The sequence below is a fragment of the Mastigoproctus giganteus genome, chromosome 3 (genome assembly GCF_048544385.1).
Source record: "Mastigoproctus giganteus isolate SK-2022 chromosome 3, ASM4854438v1, whole genome shotgun sequence".
NCBI classification, from domain to species: domain Eukaryota; kingdom Metazoa; phylum Arthropoda; class Arachnida; order Uropygi; family Thelyphonidae; genus Mastigoproctus; species Mastigoproctus giganteus.
The window spans coordinates 42,428,323-42,450,393 of NC_143577.1; the positions used below are offsets into that span (position 1 = coordinate 42,428,323).

General features: G+C 40.4%; 1 protein-coding gene across 1 annotated transcript in view; it reads right to left on the reverse strand.

The window, feature by feature from the left end:
• LOC150087903 (hemicentin-1-like) overlaps window positions 1-20,833 on the reverse strand; it is a 1,496,027-nt gene extending 1,475,194 nt beyond the window's left edge. Inside the window, exon 1 of the mRNA XM_090369959.1 lies at window positions 20,247-20,833. Coding sequence (XP_090226085.1) covers window positions 20,247-20,568 — 322 coding nt within the window. The 5' untranslated portion in view covers window positions 20,569-20,833. The remainder of the gene's footprint in view (window positions 1-20,246) is intronic.
• Window positions 20,834-22,071: the final 1,238 nt, after the last annotated feature.

Sequence of the window (22,071 nt, forward strand, 5' to 3'; positions counted from 1 at the left end):
ATAATGGGGGATTTTAATTTCCCAGATATTGACTGGAATTTGTGGGTTGGTCACTCGCACACTAGCAAGGCTTTTGTGGATTTATTGGATGATTGTTTTCTACATCAGCATGTTCGTGAGGCAACAAGAGGGAGCAATACTCTTGATCTGATTATCAGTAGTGATTCTTCATGCATTAAGAACCTGCAGATAAATGAACCACTAGGTGGCAGTGATCACAGTGTGTTGAAGTGGGATTTACTCAAGGAGGTAACTACCATCAGAGGTAAAGGGAAGGGTTTTTGTTTTCGTAAAGGCGACTATGATGGTCTGAGAGAGTATTTAAATTCTATACAGTGGGACCAACTGATGATGTTACCAACAGCAAACTCAAAATGGGAAGCATTCAAGGAACTAATCTTGGTGGCTACCAGGCTTTACATACCAACTAAGAAATATTGTTCAAGGTTTAGGCCTAAATGGTTGTCAGATGGACTAATGAGACATGTGGCAGAGAAGAAAAATGCATGGGATACATACAAATTAATGGGTGACATGGAAGCCTATGATAGATATAAGTTGGTCTGTAACCAAGTCACAAAGGAGATTAGGCAGGCAAAGGCAGACTACGAAAAATCCTTGGCAAAGGATGCAAAGAAAAACAGAAAGGAGTTCTTTACATACTTGAACTCGAGAAGGAAAGGGATGAATCAGATTGGTCCACTGGATATTGATGGTTCAACAGTTGAGGATCCTGCTCAGGTGGCTAACAATCTAAACGAGTATTTTGCATCTACATTCACGCATGAGGAGTTATTCAGGAAGGAGAATGATGTAGGTAAAGTAAACATTGGCAGTGAGTTGGATGATTTTGTAATAACTGAGAGGAAAGTGGAGGAGAAATTGTTGAGGATAAACATAAAAAAGGCACCTGGGGTGGATGGGATCTATCCAGTTATATTAAAGGAGGCAGCAAAGGAAGTATGCAAACCCCTAGCCATAATTATGAGAGCTTCTTTGGACTCAGGGGAGGTACCCATAGACTGGAGATGTGCAAATGTAACCCCAATTCACAAAGGAGGATCAAAGGCTGACACAAGTAATTATAGACCTGTTAGTTTAACTTCTGTTCCAGGTAAATTAATGGAGGCACTGGTTAAAGAAGCACTGCAGGATCATCTAGACAAGAATTCAGTTATAGCTCAGACGCAGCATGGTTTTGTTAAGGGCAGGTCTTGCCTGACCAATTTGATTGGATACTATGATGTAGTCACAAAAGAACTGGATGCAGGGAATAACTTTGATATTATATATTTGGATCTTAGAAAGGCTTTTGATACTGTTGCACATGGAAGACTGCTGCACAAATTGGAGCAGTGTGGCATTGGAGGCAAATTGCTGCTATGGATAAGGGGATGGTTGAGTGGCAGAAGACAGAGAGTGGTAATCAATGGACACTGCTCAACGTGGACTAATGTTATTAGTGGAGTTCCTCAAGGTTCAGTGTTGGGTCCATTGTTGTTTTCGGTGTTTATGAATGATATTGATGATGGGATATCAAATTTAATGTCTAAGTTTGCAGATGATACAAAGGTTGGCAGGGTCGTTAAGGACACTACTGACGCTATGCTGCTGCAACAGGATCTGGAAAGGTTGAACAGATGGGCTGAGAGGTGGCAAATGAAGTTTAACATTGACAAATGTAAAGTACTACATATGGGTAACAGTAACCCCAGAGCAATGTATCAACTCTGCGGTACTACACTGACAGTGGTGGAGAATGAAAAGGACCTGGGGGTAATTGTGCAGGCAGATATGAAGTTCTCTGAGCAGTGCAGACGAGCTGCAAGAGTAGCTCATGGTGTCTTGTCAATGATATACAGGAATTTTTCTAGCAGGGATAAGGAGGTGATTATTCCCTTGTATAAGGCAATGGTTAGGCCACATCTTGAGTACTGTATACAGGTCTGGGGGCCTCATTTCAAGAAGGATGTAGAGCTGCTGGAACGGGTACAGAGAAGGGCAACAAGATTAGTAAATGGAACAAAGGGTTGCTCTTACGAAGAAAGGCTTAATTTTGCAAATTACAGAGTCTGGAGACTAGGCACCGGCGAGGTGATCTGATAGAGGTGTATAAGGCTTTGAATGGTTTGAGCATGCTCAATGCCAATGGGATTCTTCATCTTTCTCAGAATAATCAGCTCAGAGGGCATAAATTCAAATTGAGGAAGGACGGATGTCGGATAGATGCGCGGAAATTTGCCTTTGGCCAGCGGGTGGTTGGTTGGTGGAACCGACTTCCATCACTTGTTGTTGAAGTTGATAGCCTAAACAAATTTAAAGCTCAACTGGACAGGTATTTCGAACGAACGGAGGGGTGAAATGGGAGAGGGTTTTTTTTTTTTTTTTTGGCTGATGCTGAATAAGCTTGCTTTCTTGCATCATATGCCTCTACTAATGCTAATGCTAAAGAGGGGAGGGTGGCTTGATGACCAGGCTGACTCGAAATATCATACGGGTCACGCGTTCTAATCACACTACTAATGAATGCTCGGCGCAGACTAGTAGTGTGAACGTGGGAAGTGCCTCTGGCGGAAGCCTACCGCGGATGACGTCACGAAAGTGACGTCATCCGCGGCAGGAATCCTCAAGGATGTTTCACACCAAAAAGTCGGCAAAACTGCGAGCCCATTGTTAAATTATTCACAGCTCACCACTACTGGTACCACACGCAAAGTAGGGTAGAGAACAAAAGAGATCTAGAGGTAATTGTACAGTCCGACATGAAGTTCTCTGAGTAGTGCAGACAGGCTTCTAGAACTCAAAAGGCTCTGTCAATGACATGGGAATTTTGCTACCAAAGGAGGAGTGGATTATCCCATAGTACGAGGCAATAGTTATTGTCTGAAAGCCTCATTTTAGAAAGCATAAGAAACTGTTAGAACGAATGCAGAGAAAGCAACAAAACTAGTCAAGGACACAAAAGGTACTCTCACTAGGCAAGCCTTCAGTTCTGCAAATTTCAGAACTTAAAAGCCAGGCAGCTGCGAGGAAACCTTGCTGAAATGTTTAAGGCTTTAAAAACATTTAGTCAACTAAATACTAATGGCATCCATACTCTTTCTCGGACAACAAACATAAGGAGGCATAAATTGAAAAAGGATTCTTTAGGATGGATTTGTGAAAATTTACTTTCAACCAGATTAATTGTTGAAGACATTTGAAACAAAATTCCATCTTGTGTCGTGGCTATTGGCAGTTTAAATGAATTTAACAAAAGATTAGACAAATAACACTGGCCAACAAAAAAAAAAAAAAAAAAATATCGTACCCATGGAACAAAATTTGCATATTGTAAAGGGAATTGACCGGATTGTGGCAAAGTATTTTTTAATCATCGGATCAATTTCCGAGAAGCAAAATGTAACATATTAAAACAAACCATTCTGTGAATTTCAATTTGCAGGCCTGTGCATTTTTTTCTGAAATATGGTATTAAGTCTGTGACGTATCATCACAAGCTGGGGCCCTCGTACTTCGTTAATTTATTAACTTTCTGGGTAATTTTCTCTTTTTCGTTTCAGGCTTGGAAGTGGTGGTTATAGTTGTAGCTGTGGTTGTGATTTTGTTCCTCAGCGCCTCTGAATAGGTAGGGGTGCGCTGTGGCATTTCTCTTGCTCCTCCTTGTAGGTATGCCTCTAGTGTAGCATTCACTTTCTCATATTCCACGTTTTGTATAAAATAGTCTCGAGTTTTGTCCACAAGGAGACTATGTCGGCGCGGAGCCATGCGGTCACTCGATTGCTCTGTTCCTTTAGGAGGTCTTCGAGTGAGTGCCTGAGTGCGAGCATCTGATCAGGCACAAGGCCTTCTGGCAAGGCTGGGTCTAAGGTGCAGCGTTCTTCAACAATTGCCAGTTGTTGACTATGTTGTCAATGATATACAGGAATTTTTCTAGCAGGGATAAGGAGGTGATTATTCCCTTGTATAAGGCAATGGTTAGGCCACATCTTGAGTACTGTATACAGGTCTGGAGGCCTCATTTCAAGAAGGATGTAGAGCTGCTGGAACGGGTACAGAGAAGGGCAACAAGATTAGTAAATGGAACAAAGGGTTGCTCTTACGAAGAAAGGCTTAAGTTTTGCAAATTACAGAGTCTGGAGACTAGGCACCGGCGAGGTGATCTGATAGAGGTGTATAAGGCTTTGAATGGTTTGAGCATGCTCAATGCCAATGGGATTCTTCATCTTTCTCAGAATAATCACCTCAGAGGGCATAAATTCAAATTGAGGAAGGACGGATGTCGGATAGATGTGCGGAAATTTGCCTTTGGCCAGCGGGTGGTTGGTTGGTGGAACCGACTTCCATCACTTGTTGTTGAAGTTGATAGCCTAAACAAATTTAAAGCTCAACTGGACAGGTATTTCGAACGAACGGAGGGGTGAAATGGGAGAGGGTTTTTTTTTTTTTTTTTTTGGCTGATGCTGAATAAGCTTGCTTTCTTGCATCATATGCCTCTACTAATGCTAATGCTAATGCTAATGTTGTTGTTGTTGCTTCCTTCAGGGTCAGATTGGGACCTAGTTTCCCTTTCTGGTTTAGGGCCAGTTAGCCTCTTGTTTCGCTTTTTGGAGAGAGGGGGATGGTTTCTGTTCATCACCGCCGTCTCTTGGGTCGTCAATTAGTATAGTTTAGGGCGCTTCCCCGCCGTTCTCTTCCGTTTGGGTGAGATCTTCTGATAGCAAATTGGTCAGGTCGGAAAAACGGGGTTTCCGAATTAACGGGATTATGTCGGTGGATCCTTATAGGGGATACGAAATTAAGGATTTTGAGGGGTCACACAAGTCCGTGCGTTTATTAGGAGCTGCACAGCTCTCTATTGACGATTTGGGCTATCCCCCAGTCACGTGAGGGGGGGACGACAGCAAATTTCAAATTTGTCACAGAAGGACACAGCTACTTCCTCTCGGGGTATTCGTGGACGTTGAAGACGATGGCAACGTCTGTTTCCCAGCTAAAGTTGTAAATTCCGAGATAGATTCTGTCCATATAAAGTTTATGGCGGGGTGGGGGGACCACAAAATACATGTTTCTAAGGTAGGAAAACCGGTAAACACACAAATTCGTGGAGCACTCTTGCAGCTCGAGCTTGGCACGATATGGGGCACCTCCCCAGTCAAGTGCAATCTACCAGCGTGGCAACCACTTTATTTTGGTGCCTCTCTATGGCCCTGATGTCAGTCACATGGTGACCATGCGGTCTGACAACAAAGGACACAGATAGAAAACGCTGATAAATTGCTGAATTTCCCGTAAGTTAATAAAGTCTTCTCACCTAAGGAGCCCTCATATGAATCGATGAGCACACTTTTCTTAGAATAATTATGCATTTAAAACACATATTTAGACACAAAATTCAGGAGCGCTGAAAAACGTGACTGCACATAACAGCGGCCATATTGGCATCCCCTACTAAGATGTAAAATGTATTTAGGGTCATACGGCACCAGGGGTTTCCCCCATCTCCGCGTTGTTTACATTGTGATGGGTATGCCAGTTTGCTGGAAATGCCAGAGATTTAAAAGTGTACGGATATTGTTCATGTGTAGTGTCGTGTACCGTTGTTCATCTGGTCATTTAGCTGCTGGACCCCTACTGAGGCCCAACGTTGCCCCACTTTCGCCCCGTGGAGGCAGACCAGGTACACCAGTATTATAATTATTTACTCTGGCAGGTCCTGCCACCTAATTTCCTGAGATTTCAGTGGCTAGGACCAATAAAAAAATAAAAAATAAAAAAAAAAAAGTGCACATACATACATACAAAAATGCATATACATCGATTGGTATAGGTTAGTTCGCTTGGTGAAGGCGCTAGAATGAGAAGCCGAGAGTTTTGGGCGAAATTTATTTTGATGGTTAAATTTGGATTGTGTGGGACTTTCGCTTGCGTATTGTTAGAGTGGGGGGGGAGACTGAAGATTGGGGGGGGGGGATATAGTCAGAAATAAGGAGCCGATAGGGAAGGTAGCTCCAGCTTGCAGTGGGGCATGCCCATGCTCCACCAGAAAGAAGAGAAGGGTCGTGAGGGTTGCAGGAGACTGCAAGCGTCTCCCTCCCCCACCTGGAAAGGGGAGTAATAGTGGGCCAGACAAGGGGGCTGACCCAGATCGCCAATAGGGCGTGTACGCTTGTGGCTGCGAAGTGGTCGTCTATCATTAGTGGCCTACCATCCAGGACTAATGGACGTTCAGGCTTTCTTGTCAGGTCCCTACAACGACTGTGCAGGTTCTTCTTCATCTTTTGGTGAGAGTCGCTCATGGGACTGAGTCCCGTCCGTGTGTCAGTTGAGAAAGATACTAAGATGTGTGAGAGTAGGCGGAACATTGAAATCTCCACAAATAATGTGCTTAGCACATTATTTGTGGAGTGTGTGGGTGCACTCAATTAACCGCGCGCATTCGAAAAGCAAGTAATGTTTGCAATTTTATTTGATTGTGAACATACTCCTCCAATTGTAATGCAATCAATAATAAGAGCTACTCGTATATAACAATAATGGAGGAATATTAAAATCCACAATGAAAACCTTTAGAAAAAGGCGCACACGTTTGATCGGTATAGATTTTAGGGTTCCGCCAAACTTCCCCTAAATTAACTTGAAAAAAATAAATAAAGCGTGTGGATAGTCCAATGTTTAATTATTTCTGATTACGGAAACGTCTTGAAGCTACTGCCAAATTAAGACAAAGCTTATATTTTTTCCCTGCGAATTTATTTGGAAAATTTTCCCAACTTTCCTTGAAAAAATAGAAAGCTTAGACGAACAATCAAACAAATAACAAAAAAAAAAAAAAATGTTGGACACTTTCTGTCCCCCATCTTACTTTCGAAAATGTTCTGTACTAGCATTCACACCATTCCAATTTTTCGACATGGACATTTTGAGGAATAAGGACTACCCAATGACTTCTTGACTAACTGTTGTGACTGTTTTAACTGATTACCTTCACACCAGGTTAGGGCATAATAGCATGAATAATACATTTTTTTTTTTTTTTTTACATTATACAGGAATATACATAAGTATTCGTGTTTCTTAGAAAATAAAATAATAAATAAATGAAGATGTACACCGTAACTTTATCACGTGAACAGGAAAACCAGATAAAGAATAAAAAAAAAAAAAAAGAAGATACTGTATTTACCTTCTGGTATTACACAATTCAGATACAATATAAGTGAAAGAAAACTGTTCTCGTGAAGCAAATATAAAGCAATTTATTGCTTACCTTACCTCAAAATTACTTGTTTCTTGTGCTGCAAACGTTCCGATCAGTTACTCATTATCCAAAGAGTGTGCAATTTCACCTTTCATTACAGTTTGTGTCACCGCAGTTGGGAGAGAGTATTCAAGTGACCCGACGGCTGGTTTGATATGGTCATGTGGAGCCTTTCAGAAATCTAGCTAGAGCCCTCAATTCATACTTTCACCTTTAGTATCGTATGGCTTTTTTTTTTTTTTTTTTTCCAAAATATACTTCAGCACCAATTCTGTAGATGCTTTTTTAGCATATTCAGGTAATTGCCTTGACAAAATTTCTAATTCATCTGTCAATTCTGTAAACATCCACATCTGATAAGAAAAAGTTGCATTTGAGCTTGTAGGTACCCTTCAGAGTTGTTAGCAGCCGTCTCCATTTATGCTTCTCTAATGTTTTATATTTTTACATTATTGTTCTAAATCTATTGATTGAAAGATTTAGAACATTCATACAATGTTGTTCTATCCTATAAAACCATTTTAGAAAAATTTAGAACATCCCTACAAGTGTTCCATCTTTTCGTGGAGCAAAACTACAGCTATAGCCTCAGTTTTGTAATAAAAAATAGTCCTAAAATGGTCCTCTGCACTATTACAGTACACAAGGAAGCAAGCACATGTAGCATCAGTCAATAATAATAATAATAATAAACAACCTACACATCTCATCTGTCCATCCCCTCTAATTATGTTATTTAATTCAATCTTTATAACGAAACAGGCCTACGCGCTCTGGATTCATTGAGGAATTTATTATAGCTACACACAGAGCGTACAAATAAAGAAGAAATATATGAGCTTTCGGCTATATGGTAGCCTTCATCAGAATTAAAAATTAAATATTTTTAATTCTGATGAAGGCTACCATATAGCCGAAAGCTCATATATTTCTTCTTTATTTGTACGCTCTGTGTGTAGCTATAATAAATTCCTCAATGAATCCAGAGCGCGTAGGCCTGTTTCGTTATGTTCGTACTATTCTTGGCCAACCAGCATACGACATGGTCGTGAGACTACAGAAAGATTTTATCTTTATAGCCCGTAGTAGACAACACCTGAGGTTTGCGCATAGGTGCAAAGCTAACGAGATTATACCGAAAGGGTTTCGCTACAAACAACCGTTTTCTAATGAGCGCATGAGACGTGCCTGTCGGAACTTCGGCCTCAAAACCCTACGTATATGGATCGGCTGCCTCCATCATGACATACAACGTGCTTCAGCGAGCAAGGCAACCCTACTAGCCGACCTTAAGACTCTGATTCCCGATCCCGTTTACACCGATGTGGTCAACACTTTATGTCACCAGGCCGTCAGAGAATCAGATCTTTATTGTGCCCGACAGAAACGTAAGTTTTGTAATTTGATTAATGAATCCCGTCAATTTCGCAGCCAACGTAATACCCCTCTCACTAATTCCACGGACTTCGTATTGAACCTAAGCAGCAAACAGTTATCTGCGGACCAAATAAACTTATTGACTCTTGGCATGACATTTGCCGTTCTTCCTAAGCACCCGCCGATCACCGACATCGCCTTAGGTGTGGAAGCCAGCTTATCACGCCTCCCAGAAGATGTAGCCAACACAATCCGCTTGAAGACTGCAGCAGTTCTACACCGTGCTCGCCCCGTCTCTTCTAACCTCAACCGTACACAGTTTTCTGCCCTCAAGGCATTGAAACAGGATTCGTCCATCGTCATTCTACCGGCAGACAAAGGCCGCCGTACGGTTGTAATGGATCACACTGATTACATGGCGAAAGCGCTACTACTTTTACGAGATACTACCGTATACAAACCCCTGACCATCAACCCCAACAGAGTTTTAGAACGATGGGAATCAGAGGTGAATATCCTCATCAACAGTTGGCTGAAACAAGGGAAGATCACACAGTCAACCCGTAATCACCTCCGTGCTTCCGGATGTCAGATCCCACGATTTTACGGCCTACCGAAAGTGCACAAAGAAGACACACCACTGAGACCAATTGTATCCTGCTGTGGATCACCGACTTACGAGCTGTCTAAATTTGTCTCGAGACTTCTTTCTCCTCTAGTTGGCAAGACCACCCACACAGTCTCCAACAGTGTTGAATTCATAAAGAGGATTCGCACTGTATCCATCTCGCAGGATCAAGTTATGGCATCGTTCGACGTCATATCGCTCTTTACCTCCATCCCTGTGGAACTTGCCATTTCTTGTGCAAAATGGCAAGTTCCATTTTGGAACTTGCCATTGTCCAAGCCATTGCAAAATGGCTTGGACAATGATAGAACCCTCAACGAAAGAACTGGTCTCACACCCGATGACATTTCCGCCGCCCTCAGACTGTGCTTAACAGGGGGTGCGATCATATTTAATGACTCAGTCTACCAGCAGATACATGGCACGGCCATGGGTTCCCCTGTCAGCTCAGTCACAGCAAACATCGTGATGGAGGAGTTAGAGGGACGTGCGTTTGCACACGCACCAGATCACATCGCCTTTTGGTGTCGCTATGTTGACGATGTGTTCGTGGTCATCCCTAGAGACTCAGGTCAGCGACTTCTATCATACCTCAACTCACTATCGCCCTTCATAAAATTCACGATTGAGCTGGAGTCGAACAACTCTTTACCATACCTAGATACACTTGTCCGACGTGAAGGCACATACCTGAGGACTACAGTTTATCGTAAGCCCATGTGTGCTGGCCAGTTTACCAACTTCCGGTCAGCACACGCGCGAGGCCACCTCCTCTCCACTGCCCGAACCTTGCTTACTCGCGCCTGGACACACTCCAGCTCCGCTGATGAAAGACGCAAAGAGGTCACTAGGGTCAAAGTAGACCTTACGAGGTGTGGCTACCCCATTGACGTCCTCGACAGGTGTGATCTACAGACACGTGACATCGTGACGACCAGCTACAACACCAACAGTGACGAGCCATCCACGAGGGAATTCATCCCATACTACCCCAACCTGTCACAACAGATCGGTAGAATCCTGAGAACGCACGGAATAAAGTGCATCCAACTCCCAGGCAAGAAACTGCGTTCTTTTATTTCCAACGTGAAAACACCTGTCCCCACCCTTCTGCAGAGCGGTTTGGTCTACCGCATCTCTTGCCGTGACTGCACTAGCTGCTACTTTGGAGAGACTGGACGTCGACTCGAGAAACGTCTCTCGGAGCACAAAAGAGCGATCCGTTTAGCGGATATAGAACACTCAGCTATCGCCGAACATGTCTGGACAACCCACCACGACATCGACCCACACCGCGATGTCGTGGTGGTAGACAGATCCCACCATTACCTAAAGCGTACCTGGTTGGAATCGTTAAATATAAAATCTTCGGATAAATCCTTGAACAGGAACAGTGGTTGCCAAGTCAACCCGATCACAGAGTCAGTAGTTCTATCATTGGACAAACGCTGGCCACGTTATCATGCGTCACAGCCACAGACGTCAACAAACAATTAAACCTCGCGTCTTACGCACCTGGCAGTGCACATCTTCATTCCAACTGCCATTCATGTATTTTTAATTCTGATGAAGGCTACCATATAGCCGAAAGCTCATATATTTCTTCTTTATTTGTACGCTCTGTGTGTAGCTATAATAAATTCCTTAATTCAATCTTTGGCTTCTGATTTATTTCATTGCAATACTGCTTAATTAGTTTTCAAATATGTTAGTGTAATTCTTTTTAAAGATATATTAAGCATACTTTCTCTTTCATTAACATTTCGTTTTAATTTTTAGAGCACATACAAGTACAGTATTTCCTAAACACTGAAACAGTTTATTTTTAAACTACTCCTTTTTTTCCCTTTTCTTTATTGTTCCAAATTTTAAGCTATAAAACTTATTTTGTCCCAGCTGTGACCATCAGCATTTGGGCACCCTAATCTACATGGGGCACCTTTTAAAATAAGCAAGGTGTCACGTGATTTGGCAGTTCAATGTATACACGAAGGGAAAGAAGGATGGAATAAAACAATCATAATATACCAGTGCTGTTGTTATTGCAGGATTTTAAGCATATAAGCGCCTTCGATCATACACTGGTGTGCAATACTTAAGGACCAGTCAGGTTTTCACCTGTAGCTTCCCATAGGAGTGGTCTGAATATGGGAAAAGCATACCAAACGAACTTCGTGAGGTACAAATATGATGAAGGAAACAACACCGACACAACAACAGAAACAAAACGGTACAGAGGAACTTTATTCAAAAATGGCAACATAGCACTGGCTGCTATGATACAGATGCATCACTGCCAAAGATCAAAGATGGAACAAAGGGAAGAGGTGGTCCTCAGTAGGAGACATGGCTACCCCTAATGTCGATGCAGGCTTTGCACCACCTGTCCATACTTAGAAGAATGCTGTTGATGAGTTTTTGCGGTAACATCGTCCATTCCTCTGTCAGCGCCATATTCAGCTGGTGAACGTTTTCTGGTAGGTGTGGATGGACCGCTAGGCGTTTCCCCAGAGCATCCCATATGTGTTCGATGGGATTTAGATCGGTCGATGGAACGGCCAGGCCAATCCATACGAATGATGTCCTCACTTTCCAAAAGCATTTCAATAGCTGCAGTGCGATGGGGTGTGGCGTTATCATCCATAACCACAAACTCGAGGCCAATGGCACCTCGGAACAGATGCAAATGGGGAAGGATTACCTCAGTACAGTAGCGTGCACCGGTTACAGTACCGCCTTCCAGTATCTGGAGTTGTGTACGTCCATCCAATATAACTCCTCCCCCAGATGAGAACACCTCGACTGCCATATCGATCCCTTTCAGTGATGTTTGTCGGGTGATACCGTGTTAGCTGACGCCAGATTAGCTGACGTCCACAGTCGCTGCTGAGACTGAATCTACTCTCATCAGTAAAGAGTACCTTACCCCATTGTGCTTCTGTCCAGTCCTTGTGTTCGATGCACCACTGCAAACGGTGTCTCCGATGGGCAGGTGTTAAAGGGACACAGCCTACTGGCCGTCATGCAAACAGTCCACCTTTGTGGCGTCGCCTGGCCACAGTAAACCGCGATATCCTGCGTCCTGTGCTCCTGGTTTGCAATGGATCCCGCTGTCTGGTGTTGGTCCCTCTTGACCTGTAGGAGTATATCGCGGTCATCATTGGGCGTTGTTTTTCAGGGACGACCACCACTGGTCCTTCGAACAGCTGTACCTGTCGTTCTGAAGGCCAACCACGCACGTGGGACGATGCTATGTATGGGCGATACCGAACTCTGCAGCCACACTCCTAAAATCATCCGGATAAAGATGTTGTCTACTGGCCATTTCGTTGTGTGCAGCGCTGTATGAAACCAATCGAACGTCTCTAACAATCGAGCTCATCATTCGGTAATTTTCACATAACTGCTGCTTTTATCTGTTTATGTGAGCCCTCTCAATACGATTCAAATTTTTGCATGTGCACCAGCTTTCTACTGAACGGCCCATTTATGCAAATCGCCACAAGCTGTTTCGTTTGATTTTGTGGTTGTAACCTTTAGAAATAATATGTCCTTAAGTTTTGTCCACTAGTGTATTGTGAATATGACACGCACTGAATATGCCAGTGCCAAGATATGTAAGCGTTATTATTATTATTGTGCAAGGAAGCCTGAGGCTTTTGCTGCGCCAGCCAAAAAAAATTTCTAAGTTACCCTAAAAGAGAGAGGGGGGGGAATCATCAAGGAAGAGAAGAATGATGATATCCAGCTGAGGACTCTGGGTGTGCCAAACCCATACTCACCAGATGTGAGCCCCTGGGGTTAAAGTGAAACTCCGAAAAAATGAACTTAAAATACTTAAAACAAGCTTAAATAGAATCATAAAGGAACTTAAATACAACGTTTATGAAAGTTTTCAAGAATAATAACCACAAGAATTTTGAAACTCATCAAAGTTGGCCTCTAACTGATTGGGTTATTGGAATATTTTGTATAAAGTTTACTGTCCGTCTTGTTTCAATAAAGTACACCATTTATTGCCTTTAAAATTTACGCGGAAATCAATGTTGTTTAATCTCTTATTACAATCGTTGATAATAAAATAAATAAATTTTCTGTTTATACTCTGGGACGACCAAACGGTCAGAGGAGTTCACAAGAAACAGCACCATATTCAGCAGTCACGAGTTTGAACCCCGGTCACTCAACACGTGTACTTATGCACCCGCGCGCCTGACCACTAAGCTACTGCTGCCAATAATGTGTTGTGGACTTGTGAAGCCACGTTTAAACTAAATATTAATTAAACAACCTGTGTTGTTTATTACTCTCTTAACAAGGATTTAAACGCTCCTGGTTTGAAAGTCCGTCCTGGAATTTGGACAGCAGGTTTTCTCGGGCCTTTTTTGATTTTTAGGGGTCCCGAGGCAGCTCTCCGTGACAGGAGAGCTACTTTCGGACCACTAAAAGACAAAATTATTCCATTAATGAGTCGAAAATCAATTTTCAGCATGCCTTTTTATGCATGAGAGAGCACTAGCTCATTATGAAAACTTATCTGCCAATTTTTAGACAAAAAAAAGTTCCCAGGTCGATGGATTGGACGGCGACTTTCCAATGCATTTCCACAGCGCTCTCCGGATTTAACACCCTTTGTTACTTTTTTTTTTGGATTTCTTAAAGAATAAATTATTTTGTAACAGTTCTCTGCTGGAGTTTCCGTACTTAATAGTTAGAGAATCTGAAAACATTTCTGAGGAACTGTACCTTGCTTAGGTCTCTCTATGCCCAAAACACAACAGTTTTGTAAAAAAAAAAAAAAAAAAAAAATGGTGGTCATATTGAACAGATGTAATTTTTTTAAGTTCATGTATACCCTTTCTGTTGTGCTAGCATTAATTAAAATATATATTTAAAACAGTTGTTATTTACAGTCAAACATGTTTTATTACTTATGAACTACCTCGTGTATTGCTGTGTTAAAGACCAGCAGATTTTTATCTAAATATAATTTAATTTGCGTAATTGTATAAGAATAATTGAGGGGTGTGATGAGGCCCATAAAATGGCCAATGCATAAACAGCTTCCTCCTATCCCTTCAGCTGGTGCTTTAACAAAAGTTGATCAGCGCTTTTTTCTTTCATGGGAATCGTCAAACTTGTCGCTTCCAAATTTCATCTAAAATTTTGCTTATTTACAGATTAGGTCAAGTAATATTGTGCGAGAAATTTTAGCTGCCCATACAAACTTCAGAATCCTTGGAAAAAAATGCTAAACAAAAATGTACATATCTGTCTCTATCTCTTTCTTTGTGTTCAAATGGGGCGTACCTTTCGGTTTTTACTTTCGGCTTGCTGTTAGCACGAAACATTTAAACATAATGTTGCCCTAAGCTATAAAAAATGGAGGGCCCAAAATATGTAATTATTCATGTTTATCTTCGGAAAAGGGCAGCTCCTCTAGGATAGCGAAGCCCAAGCAATGGGCTATGCTAAGTCCAGCCCTGGTTGTTAGATTGACTGGCAGAGGCGAAAACTATAAATTCCGAGCCCCTTTATCCAAATTACTGGAGCCGGTTCACGTGGTCTTTAACAACCATACCAAATCAGTCGTTGGTTCCCTGACTCCTCATCACCCCCGCCCCGTTGTGGCGGATTTGATCTAAGTGTACCACTGCCGATTGGTACACTTTTCGGGTAGAACTGTCAAGTAACTGACCGACATCTGAAGGGCACTTGTATTTTATTTTTTATTTTTTTTCAGAATGTCAAGCATATCTAGTTTCCACAATTGACACTGCAATCAACACATCTTGATTGTCAAAATGAGAAAGTCAGATGAGTTGAAGACCCCAAGAAAATATGAAGGAGGGGGCCCAAAATATGTAATTATACATGTTTATCTTCGAAAAAGGGAAGCTTCCCTCTGATAGCGAGGCCCAAGACATGGACTATGATTAAGGGGCCCTCATCCAGATTACTAGACAGCCCTCGTGGTCTTTAAAAAAAAGTAAGTTGCATTTCTTTCACAACAAATCGACAGTGAGTGAAAATATGACTGCGGAAGCAGTATCCTCAACGAATGATGTAATTATGAAAACTACTACTATTTCTCTACAATTAGTATTAGTGGTGGCAAATGAGGCAAGAACACAAGCTTAGATAGCATAAACCAAAAAAAAAAAAAAAAAAAAAACTCTTCCCATTTCACCTATCCATCATCCTCCAAATGCTTGTCTAGTTCTTCCTTGATTTTTACTCAGGCTATTTACTTCCACATCAGATGGAGGTTTGTTTCAGCGATCAAGCACTCGTTGGCTAACGGCAAACTTCCTCACATCTATTCTGCAACCATCCTTCCTCAATTTGAATTTATGCCCTTCATGTGTGTATTTTTATTAGTATTATATTAGGATTTCCCGTAATAACCACAGGGGCTCAGATCTGGTGAGTATAGGCTTGGCACACCCAGGGTGAGCTGGATATCATCATTCTTCTCTTTCTTGGTGATTCCTTTTTACTTCTCTCTCTCTCTCTCTCAGGATAACTCGGGAATTTTTTTTTTTTTTTTTTTTTTGGCTGGTGCAGCATAAGCCTCAGGCTTCCTTGCACCATATGGCTAATTAATAATAATAATAAACCCGTATTTGTGTCTGTAAATTGCATGTATTCTCAAGTCGATTGCCTGTTTTGCTGGACGAAAAAACCCCAGTTTCTGGGGTTTTTTCGCCTGCTGTTTACGCCTGAGACCGACTCACTCAGCCACAGAGTGAAAAAGTCCATTAAAGTTCCTTCCGTCATCGAAGGGATTCGAACCCGGGCCTTTTCTATCCCGGTGTGGGGAAGACGGTGACGATACCACTCTGCTACCGCGCAGACCCTTCATGTGTGTAGTCTGAGAAAGAAGAAGAATAATTTCATCAACATTGAGCTTACTCAATCCATTCAAAGCCTTAAATACCTGAATCAGACCACTCACAGGTGCATAGTATCCAGACTTTGCAATTTGCTGAACTTAGGTTTTTCTTGGTAAGACCACCTCTTCGTTCCCCTTACTCATATCGTTGCCAATCTCTGTACTTGATCCAGCAGCTAGTCTACACTCTTCCTAAAATGAGGCATCCAGACCGGCAAGCAGTACTTATGATGTGGCCTGACCATTGCCTTATACAATGGAAAAATCATCTCCTTATCCCTGCTACCAAAATTCCTGTATATCAGAGACAAAACCCCATGTGTTGTCCTGGCAAGATATATGCACTGCTCAAAGAACTTCATATCTGACTGCACAAATACTCCAGGTTTTTTTTCATTTTCCAATACCCTGAGTGTAGTACCACACAATTGGTATGTTAGTTTGATTATTACCACTCATATGCAGTACTTCGTATTTGTCAATGTTAAACCTCAGTTGTCATTTCTCAGCCAAATGCTTAATTTTTCTAAATGTTGCAACAGTAGCTGATCCTGGTTACTGTCATGAACCACACTGCCAACCTTCATATCATCTGCAAAATTAGACATGAAGCTTTCATCAATATCATTAATAAATACAGACAACAACAATGAGCCCAGCGCCGAACTCTGGGATATTCCACTGATAACATTAGCCACGATGAGCAATGTCCATTAATAACAACACTCTGTAGTCTCTCACTCAACCATCCTTTATCTGTAGCGGTAACTTGCCCTTAATGCCACACTGCTACAATTTGTACAGCAGTCTATTATGTGCAACAGTATAAAAAGCTTTCCTGAAATCCAAGTATATGATATCAAAATTATTTTTTGCATCCAGTTCCTTTGTTACTGCATCATAATATCCAACCAAGTTGGTCAGAGAAAATTTTCTCTTTACAAACCATGCTATGTCTGAACTATAACTTCAGACTTGTGTAGATGATCCTTCTTTGCTTCTTTAACTAGTGACTCCATAATTTTCACTGGAATAGAAATTAAACTAACAGGCCTGTAATTACTCATGTCATCCTTTGATCCCCTTTGTGAATTGGGGACACATTCGCACATGTTCAGTACACGGGGGACTTTCTCTGAATCCAAAGATGCTCTCTTAATTATCACTAAGGGTCTTCTTGGGATGAAAAGTACTTAAGCAGTTTGTCAGCAAACTGAGAAGGATTATCAACAGTTGGATCATCAATTCAAATGGTAGTTATATCTTCAAGAAAATCCCTCATCGATGCACTGTGACACTAGTGCTTCTTTTATCTATAGATATTAGTCATGAAGAATTAATACTGATAATCAGATCAAGAGTATTGCTCTTTATTGTTGTCTTTCTAACATGCTCCTGTAGAAAACAGTTATCTAATACAGTGGTTTCCAAAGTGGGGTACGCGAGATGATCCATGGGGTGCGCGGATGATCATGGGGTGATTTGGTACTCTGACACGACCACCAGGTCAGTGGAGGTTATGATAAATCATCAATACAAACATTACTCGTATTTTGCAGTTACTGGCTTGAACCCTGGTCCACTCAAAGAGCGCGCGCTATTGCACTCTCGCCCCTGACCACTCGGCTACATCATTGCAAGAATCACTTTCGCCTATGCTGCAGCTATTTTTAATCTATTGGTCAGTGTATCCCCCAAGCTAGCAGTTTTCCGACCCACTTAATGGTGCCTCGATAGCATCAGCAAATATTCTTGCATCCTTCTATTTAAGCGTATCCCATCCCTATAAAAGCATTCTCTCGTGTTAACAAGCATAGAACACACTGAGAAAAATTTTACCCCACGAGCCTTGCATAATCTCTCCAGGGCAGAATTGATTGACATGTCTCGCATCACATACTCCCTCCTATCGCGGTTTGCAGAATTGCAGATACTTTCAAATTCAACCCTAACTTGCAAACTCTTTCTCAACGTTGCTCTGTACTTGTTAACTAAGTCAGCAGATCTCCTACTCTTAATGTTATTAGTGCCAACAATATCACCTTTTGTGCCCTGAAAAAATGATATCTGCTCTACAACATCTTAACAACTTTTGTGCCCTGGCAGACATGCACCGGTCTAATTCCACTTATCCTTTTCATACAAATATTTCTGTTTCCTGAGAATAGAGTCACCAACAATAGTAACTTCTGTGAGACCAGAAGTTACTATTGTTGACCGCATTCTGCCCTGGGGGTTGCCACTGTTCTGCCTGATCTCAAATGTCAGCTGTTCTATGTTCCCTATTTTAATACCTTCGAGGGCAACCACCCTAGTCTCCAAGCTTTCATAAGGCTCAGTATGAATGCTCATCCGTCACATGATGATATGTATAATTATTTTTATATTATTAAAATGGGCTAAGTTACACCTTGAATGCTATTACGCGTAATTAAATTATTTAAATATTTTAAAGGCCCGTTGTTTTATTTTGTTTGCCCATTTATTTTAAGATATTTTCATATGGGTCCCACATAAAAAAAAAATATTGCTTAGAGTTCAGCGATCTGAAAAAGTTTAAGAAATACTGGTCTAAAGTATAATGGACTGTGGCTTCTTTTGTGGTCTTCATAAAGTCACTGGCATCTGTAACCACAGTTATAATGACAGATATATACAAGAGTCGACTAAAAAGATTTGCTAGAATTTCCCTTTCTTACTCCGCATCGCAAGCATCCCTACTATCTCCTCCTGTCCTCCACAGAACCACAAACATGTTGAAGTGCTTTTGCCATTCTAAGCCCAGACGAATCGTTGAACAAAGCAGACAAGGTGTTACTGCTGCTAACGTTTTCCAATTCGAACTGTGATCAATACAGGAAGAGTAGGAGGGAAATAAACTTGGAAATTACAGAGTTCATAAAGTAAAGTTTATATTTTTACTTTACTGTTGGTAAAGTAGTTATAAACGATATCTGCACTTGTTCATTTTTTTTAGCTGGATTAGGGCTATCCTAATGCAAAGTAACGTCTTTATTCGAAATGAAAAAGAAGCTTTTTTTGTAACGGCATAAAACTCTCATATGGCACTCGCTTCACTTTCACAATGAGAGTATTCGGTATTGCATTACAAATGAAGAAACCCAAGGTTCGTATAATAAAAAATAATTTTTTTTTTTTTTTTTAAATCTGTGAAGATAGCCGGCTTCACGATATGTCTTGTACTAATTTAAAACTGCAATTCCCTATTTAAATAGAAAGGTTCTTGGACTTTTCCTACTTAAAGTAGTGAAAGTCCAAGTACTTCGTTGTACAGTCAGGATAAAGAAATTCTTAACACTTAAGCTCGCAGCATCTGCCTCGGGTATAAGCGATGATGCAATTTTTTTTCTGATGCATTACTGGCGTAAGTTCATTTAGAGGAGTGCTCGTTGCGAGGAAACATTTATTTACAAACCATTTTTTATAGGTTTTCGTAACTGTAAAGACAGATCGCTTTTATTTCCTAAAATACAACTAATTTCCCAAATTCAATTAAATCACAATTTAACCAAAATCAGAATTAAGTAAACAAACAATATTGCACGTGCGATAGTTATTAAGAACAATGGCTAACAGTATTATTCATTTTGCGAAGTTATAACCATGATGACTTCAATTCAAACCATGAAAGGGCTTTTACTAATTCTGTGTATGGGGAAGATAGCCACATGCCAAAGGGACACTGGAGGGAAAAGGGAATAAATTGTCTCTGACACAACTAGAACCAGAGTTTTCGTGGCCAGTTAAGTACCCGGGTATAGAATCAATGCACGGGATTGGCTTTCCAACTTATATCCAGCGTTTTGCTGCCTGCGCAGGGCCAATCTATTGCATCTCGTACCAACCTAAAATACTATGTGCATCTGCTCATTACCGTTGGCTTTAATCTTTAACTATTCAGTTTTCACCATATCAAGAAATTCATTCCTTATGTATTGTAATACAATAATTTTGCTCGTGGAATATCTAACCACTTTCAACTAAGAGTCTATTTCCTTTTTGAATATTTTAACGAAATATAATTTAACTGTTAAAAATGCCAATAAATGAATATGGTTACTTACCAGGATCATGAAACGGTACCAAAACATAATTATAAATTGGTTTTTCTAGCTTTTCAAGAACCGTACTAAGAATCTTTGCCGCACCCTCTATTACTTGTACCAAGTCATCGTACATAGATCCCGTAATATCAAAAACAAATGCTAAAGTAGCTGCACCTTGAGGAATCTCTTCGGCTTCCACTTCATATTCGTAGTAACCTCCTGCAAAGACATGATGATATCCAGTACTTAAATACAACGCAAGTATAACTTCGACAATCATTACAATTCTGCCGGGATTTGTAGAGAAAATCCTACCGAGACTGTCTATAATCACCATCATTCAGTAAGAAACGTATCACAATGCGTTTAACCTATACACACACACATTCCATTCCAATTCTGGGTAATAAAATTGAAAAAAAAAAAAAAAAAAATCTACACTGGAGACCAATAAATTGAACTGGGCCAAACGATCAACACGCCAATAAAATCCAAATCATTACCATTACCACCTTGAGAAGTTATCGAGCCTTTTAAATCTGACGATTGGAATAAGAACTGATAGAGACAGAGAAGGTACAGAGGCCTCAATTCTAGTTCACACGGTGACCGTTACACGTACTAATGGTAGCAGACAGCATCAGTCTGAAACTCAAAATCACTGGTCCTTGAGTGAAACTTAAAACCTAAACACATGTGGCATCCGCTCTAGAAGGTCACGAGGGAAAAAGTTAGAGAGAAGAGATTGTATTTTTTAAAGAACTGCTATGACTTTTTTTTTTGTTGTTGTTGTCATTTTAATTACGCCTCAAAAACTATGAAAATGTGTCAATGCCAGATATATAAATAGTTCTCCACCTTTTTATTCTTTCGATTATTGCTTAATGGTTTAATGTAGAGCTTTTGCATGTCGTGAGTAAACATTCTTATTAACTTTTAATCCCGCTCTGAATTTAGGTATATATGTATTTTTGCCCTTAATGTTCCTTATAATTTCATAATAACAATAATAATTTTATTCCCCCCCTTCCTCACATTTTTAGTTACATTATTAGGGAAGTAATAACAAATATGGAGGGAGAACACATAAGCTAAATGCTTTTCACGAGGGAAGTTTAATTACTCCTCAGAAATTACGAAAATGGATCAGTGTTGGATATATATAAATTACTAATCCACCTTTTCTTCTCTTTCAATTATTATGTACTTTAAATTATTTTATATGCAATATTAATCTGGCAAAAAAAAAAAAAAAAAACATTCGCTTTTATTTCTTTAGATCAGGAATAGAGAATATTTTGTATATCGCACGTTATCTAAATATTATTGTTAATTTTTAGTACAACTATGAATTTTATTTTATTTTTTATTTATTTTTGAGTTAGTAGGAAAATAAGAGCGAAAAAAAAAAAAAGAATGGCGACCACAGAAGTCAAAGAAAGGATTTTAGAGTATGTTCCCCAATAAAGAAATACAAAATACAATCTACATTGAATTCAAATTTGCAATACAAAATATAAAATCTACTTCAAGTGAAAAATGTCAATAGGACTGGCAGAAAGTTAATTAAATGACAGATGGAACAATTTAGAATTTTTACATACATTTCAAAATATTCGATTAATTTTTAATCTCCTCATGCAAGACTGCAAGAGGAGACCAGCGAAAAGTAATCCACGTATATTACTTGATTTTGAATGCAAGGCTTTGCACTCAAATCCTTGATGAAAGCATAATAATTAACCGTAAGACTATCTACAATTAAAATCTCTGTATTATATATTAAAATTGTTACCTCTACGTCAAAACAACGTATTTACTTTAATACATTTTGGGAACACAT